The sequence below is a fragment of the Nicotiana tabacum genome, chromosome 17 (assembly GCF_000715075.1).
Source record: "Nicotiana tabacum cultivar K326 chromosome 17, ASM71507v2, whole genome shotgun sequence".
NCBI classification, from domain to species: Eukaryota; Viridiplantae; Streptophyta; class Magnoliopsida; order Solanales; family Solanaceae; genus Nicotiana; species Nicotiana tabacum.
Window position 1 is genome coordinate 122,828,293 of NC_134096.1, and position 6,114 is coordinate 122,834,406.

General features: G+C 32.5%; 1 protein-coding gene across 2 annotated transcripts; it reads left to right on the plus strand.

Annotated features, from left to right (window-relative positions):
• Positions 1-753: 753 nt before the first annotated feature.
• On the plus strand, positions 754-2,499 carry LOC107828746 (putative WRKY transcription factor 65). 2 transcript variants are annotated; one of them, XM_016656114.2, is made up of 3 exons: positions 754-1,097; positions 1,319-1,465; positions 1,587-2,499. In XM_016656114.2, the coding sequence occupies exons 1-3, from the start codon at positions 955-957 to the stop codon at positions 2,206-2,208; spliced, it is 912 nt and encodes a 303-aa protein (XP_016511600.1). In that variant the 5' UTR covers positions 754-954; the 3' UTR covers positions 2,209-2,499. The 2 variants fall into 2 exon arrangements, with proteins under 2 accessions (XP_016511600.1, XP_016511599.1); XM_016656113.2 differs by having other exon boundaries at positions 760-1,097; positions 1,316-1,465.
• Positions 2,500-6,114: the final 3,615 nt, after the last annotated feature.

A 6,114-nucleotide genomic window follows, 5' to 3' on the forward strand; every position in this document is an offset into this window, starting at 1 on the left:
TCTATGAGCTCAATCTTGACCGGACTCGGTATTTATCGGTTTTCAGGTTTAGAGCTCGATGTGGGTTCGAGCTCGATGTTGACTCGGGGTCTAGTATCGGGGCAGTATTGGTTGGCCTCTGGCCCTTAAGCTCGATTCCATCACTTCTCATCATAGTTCGATTTGGACATGAGCACGAATATGACTTCGAACTCGGTATTTGACATGTCCCTGAAACTCGAATCTCGTTTGTGCCTTCTTCAGATCCCATCTCGATATTATAAAAACTTTCGTCGGTCTATTATGTTCCTATATCGATTAGTCGTACGAAGCCCGAAATCAGTTTCGACTGTATACAAAAGTAGGTCGCATTATGCATTTCGGAACATGCATGTGAACCCAACGAGGCTTTGTTAAAGCCTAAAGGTATCAAAATCTACATATAATTGGTGCAATTCTAAGCTTAAACGGACTTTCTCTTCCCCTTTTCTTTTCCTTGGTGTCGATGCTAATATCAACAGGGTTTTTTCGTTGTTTGGTGTCAATGCTTAATCAACAAAGTGTACAGGTCATTTTAAGTGAAAAATAAAAAGGAAAATAAAAACACGGTATGAGGACCAAGTTATGAAAATTTAGACATCTAGCCATTAGCTAGCCATATAGTCCAAAATTGATGGCGCCCATAAATAAATAAATAGGATTAGAATAACGATAAAACAAACGTTAAGGTCGTTTTCAAATTGTAATATTATAATTGGCCTTTGGATTAGTTTCACATTTGCTTGCACGTCCTCTATAAACAATTACCTCTACCCCATCTCTCCCTTTTTATACTATTCGCTTCTCTTCCTCCATTTTCTTGTTCCCATGAAATCTCTCTCTTATCTTCCATAAATATCAACAGCTTCTGTATATAAATTACAAAACTTTGGACCAAAAGAGACAAAAAAAAAATTACTTCAATTCAATATAGCCATGGATGGAAGATTCAATAATATTTTTGTATCTCATGAGCAAGAAGATTCCGAGAATTCGCCGGAAAACAGCCTCGACTCGCCGCGTTCCGACATGTTCAATGATAATAAGATGATGACTTCTACTTCCTCCCCAAAAAGGAGGTCAGTCTCATATACCTTCTTTCTTTTTCTTTTTCTTTTTCTTTTTCCATAAGTGTGTGATCCTAAAGGAGTTCTTCATTTTTGTTTTCTCTCTTTTACCTTACATTTTTTGGTGAAAAATATCACTCCAGCTTAAGAGATTTTAGTGTTATTTCAGTCATGTGCGTGCATGAGAAATATATGGTGCTCACAACATATTTAATTTCTTTGAATTGCAGCAGAAGATCCATACAAAAGAGAGTGGTATCAGTGCCAATTAAAGAAGTTGAAGGTACAAAGATGAAGGGTGAAATAAGCATGCCACCATCTGATTCTTGGGCATGGAGGAAATATGGACAAAAGCCCATCAAAGGCTCTCCCTATCCTAGGTTAGTTATTTTATTGAATTTTCCTTTTAATTATTTTTGGTAATTTCACATAATTTGATAAACTTTAGGACTGAATTGTATGAAATATCTGAAATTGATTGAATATTTATGATAAATACAGGGGATATTATAGATGCAGTAGTTCAAAGGGATGTCCAGCAAGAAAACAAGTAGAAAGGAGCCGTGCAGACCCTAACATGTTGGTAGTGACGTATTCTTGCGAACATAACCACCCTTGGCCGGCTTCTAGGAATAATCAACACAACCAACGTACAACTACTACATCATGTATCAATAATGCAAAGACGAAGACGAAAACATTAGCATCACTAACAGCAACAACAACAACAATAATAACAACTACCAATATTGCAGTTTCAGACTTTGAGCGCAAAAAAGACACGAGCAATTTCGCAAGCCAATCGGAGCCAAATTCGGACGAAAACTTTACCAATCTTGGCGAATCATCTCTTATTAGTTGCAATGAATTTGGATGGTTTTCGGATTTTGAGTGTACTTCTACTACCATGCTAGAAAGTCCTATTTTAACAGAAGTCGAAGTTACTGATATTGACATGTCATCAACTTTAACAACAATGAGAGAAGAAGATGATTCACTTTTCGCCGATCTCGGAGAGTTGCCGGAATGTTCAAGGGTTTTTGGCCGTGGAATGATGGAAAGGGACGAGGAACGCCGGCGACATAGCTTGAGCTTGACATCTTGGTGTGGGACCTTGGGTTGAGATCGTTCAACACGTGTCACTTCTCTACATTTGTCTTTACTTGAGGAAAATATTTTTAACTCTTTTAATTCATTAGAAAATTGCGCGTCGTGCGCCATAAGATACCAAAGCAATTTGGTTTTGCTTTTTAATATTTTTAACTTTTTCTTAGATTTCAGTGTAGGTTTTGTAGTATAGTAAAATAAAAGTTCTCCAATTGAGAGGGCTTTGTCTCAATCTTATTGTAATTAGCATCATTGCCGGCCGTTTCATTTTCAATGGCTAAATTCCTCTCGATGCCTCTTTACTTTACTTTAAGTGAGAAGGAAGAGATATGCTATTGTTTATCTTGGGAATTTTGCCAATATTCGCGATCTACCTCTTTTCCTTTTTTTTTCTTCTTTTCTTTTATATTTCCACTATTACATTGGAGATCAACCAAAGGAAACGAAGAATAATTAAACTCGTACCTATTATGTGGGAGATACTTCCACTAATTAATTCCATTAAACTGTAAATTTTAGTGATAGCTATCTTAACCTAGCTCCCAGCAAAAATTAAGGCTAGATTTTTACTCAGTTTATATATATTAAACATTGGATATTGTATTATATCAAACTGGAAATCAGCGCTAGATTTTAATAGTTCATTGGATGTTTTCATAACTACAGAATAATAGAGTAATTGGCAAAATTTTATATTCCTGTATCTAAAGAAAAAACGTATTATAGTCTGTTAATTTTGGATAATACACTTATTACAATGTCTGCGTCTAAAATGAATGTCAAAAAAAATATCTTCTAGTCAGATCCTATTAAACCAACATGGCATCATGTGATATAACCTTTGCTTAAGCCTTACAAGCCGGTAGTCATTAACTTGTTATATAATTGTGGTTATGCAATAGAAAATAGAGGGTAAACATGCGATATATATAACAGTGAACAAGTATGTTTAGCATATCCTAGTTAATTTGGTTTAGCTATCCAATCCCTTGATCTGTTCTTACAAAGGAAACGAGAAAGCTAAGCTCGCAAAAAAAATTGAGTAGACCGTACCCAAACAATAGTTGAAAAACAACAGGAAGACAGAAACAAATTCAACAACCCTATTTATTATAGTAGTAGTTTCTTTTTTAGTTCCTTTATTGCAAGCAAAGTGTAGCACATCTCAATTCCCAAAGTCCATATATGCATTTAATTTTATTTGTAAACTTGCAAAATTGGACGAATTAATAATTTTTCATAAATTTGATGCGACTCACAATTACTCCCGCCGATCCACTTTAAGTGATTTTTTTTGGCTCTTGTCACATATATTAAGAAATTCACCTTTTAGCATTAATTAACAATGAAATTGACCATATTAACCTTAATTTGCTCATTGAAAATATAACAAAATACTCCTAGGCTTTTTAATGCAAGGACAACTTTGAAAAAAAGAAGTTAATTCCTTTGTGATATTTAAAAAATCAAATATTATAGATAAAAAAAACCAAAAAATCAGGAGTACAAACTTTACTAGCTGACTGCCCCAAAAGTCAAAATGAGCCAAAGTTTTGACCTTTTAAGCAACGATAGCTGTACACGGCTGAATAGGGGTTGTCCCACAATAATTTTGATTGGTTACATATAATTATGATCATCAAGCTCCTTGTATAATGGTAGTTGCACATGATTTCGAATCAAATTGCCTTATCTTAGCTAGCTAATACAGGAGTTATTAATTAAGCGTTAGTTAATCATGACTAAAACAAATAAAATATTGAGTAGGTGAAGAGGCTTAAATGAGGGACCCCAATTGCCCTTACATTATTTGTAAATAATTAGGATTTTAAAATTGTAGTAATTTATTGGTATTGGGTAGCGATTAGGGGTTTTATATTTGCTCTTTAAATATGTTATCAAGTTGTCTTATAGCTTTTAATGAACTTTTTGAGTGATACGTGTCCCCACATGTTGCACGTGCAAGTCATGGCGTCACATGAAAATATATAGTATTAACGTCATGAGATTAAGAATCTTTATCTGTTGCTTCTGCTATCTTATCTCTTGTTTATGATAAATTAACTTTCTCGAAAATGCCAAGTAGTATAAATTTATTTAAATGTATGACCTGAAGTGAAAGGTTGCTAAAAGTCGATCTGCACTTGATCTCCTTTTGTTTAGGCAGTCATATAAAGCTTTTGTGGAATCAAATTTGGTAAAAGGCCCTACCATAATTTGAATGATTTTAAACTTTATCCACCGTCAACATAAAAAAACATATTTAAAAAATTGAAAAAGGATCTTTACATAGATTAGCATATACTAGTAATTACATAGAGTATACACATATTATATACTCCCTCCTCTCAAGAAAATACTAAATACAAAGATAATTTAACTAAATTGTCTTTATTTATTTTTTGATCTCAATTTAATACTATTCTTCATTTCACTGCATTAGTCTCTCTCTACATTTATTAGAGTATGGATAAAAGTAGGAAAAATAACAAATTTTATTTTGATTTTCTAAAATGACAAGTATTTTAGACCAATTATTTAGTAACCACTACAAGAAAAATAAATCGAAAAGCATATAAAATATTTATATATATTATACATTCGTCAGTTATTTTTATATGTACTTCGTTAAAAATGTATTTACACTAAGTATGTTTCGTAACTAAAGACAAGTGGAGGATAAAAAGTCGGTCAAATTACGTGTTGACATCATTAGAGTATAAGATTTAAAGTTGGCCTGGTATGCTAAGATCAAAATACCAATCCATAAGTCTCCGATTATTAATCAAATTTGTTTACTATATTTCGACAATTATATGTTGATTTACTCTCCTATTAGAATATAGGTAGTGTCTAGTACTAGGTAGTAGGTATATTCTGCAACTAGTCATCTTTCTATACTTCAAAAGTAAGAAGTTGATTTTCGTTGTCCAATTTATCCCTTTCTTCATTTCTTTTCTTTTTTCCTAAATAATACTAGCATATTTGATCAAACTTCTAAAATCAACTTATTTTGAAAAGTAATTTTCTCAAAAGTGCTTTTCAAAAGGGTACTTATGGTGAGAAACAGTTTGTGTCTAGCTAATTAATTTGAAAAGTACTTTTAAGCATAAATTAAAGTTTGACCAAGCTTTTAAAAAGTATCAAGTGTATTTTTTCAGAAGTCCTTTTCAAAAAGCACTTTTGAGAAGAAACTATATTTTTTTGCTTCTCAAAAACTGTTTCTACTTCTACTCAAAAACACATTTTTCTTTCTAAAAACATGACCAAATATCTTAACTTTAGAAAAAAAAATATTTTTGGCCCAAAAAGAAAATACTTTTGGCAAAAAAAAAAAAAAAAAAAAAGCACTTTTGACCAAACAGACTATAATACATTGGAGTTGGATTCAGCTAAAATGACATTGACACTATATGCACAGATTGTTCATAGAGACATCCTCCCAAAATTTGATTAGGGTCTTATGTCTAATCTGATCTGATTGCGACAAGTAATAAGTTGCCTTCGAATTTCTAAACTAATAAATTGTTTTTCAAACGATTTCGCTTATGTTACAAATAACTAATGATACCTATAGCTAGATGCACTAGAAAAATATATTTTTAAAATTTTCGAGTCAGATTAATAGCTCAAATCAATTGGTATACCTGCATTGGACTCACCAAAAGGAATCCATGAATCAAAGAAAGAAACTTTGTCAAGAAAGTTTCCCTTTACAAGGTTGAAAGATTATGTTGTTCCTCATCCTAAGGGTAAAGTGAATTCTACCCCGCATAATAGAAGTATTTGGCATGTTAGTTCGTTAAATTTTTGAAAGTGGCTCCTAACTAAAAAAAATTATGATCAGTGTATAATACGTATATCTAATGTAAAAAAAAAAAAGGAGTATTATTTGCGTCTCTTTGAACTATGACAAGAAGTT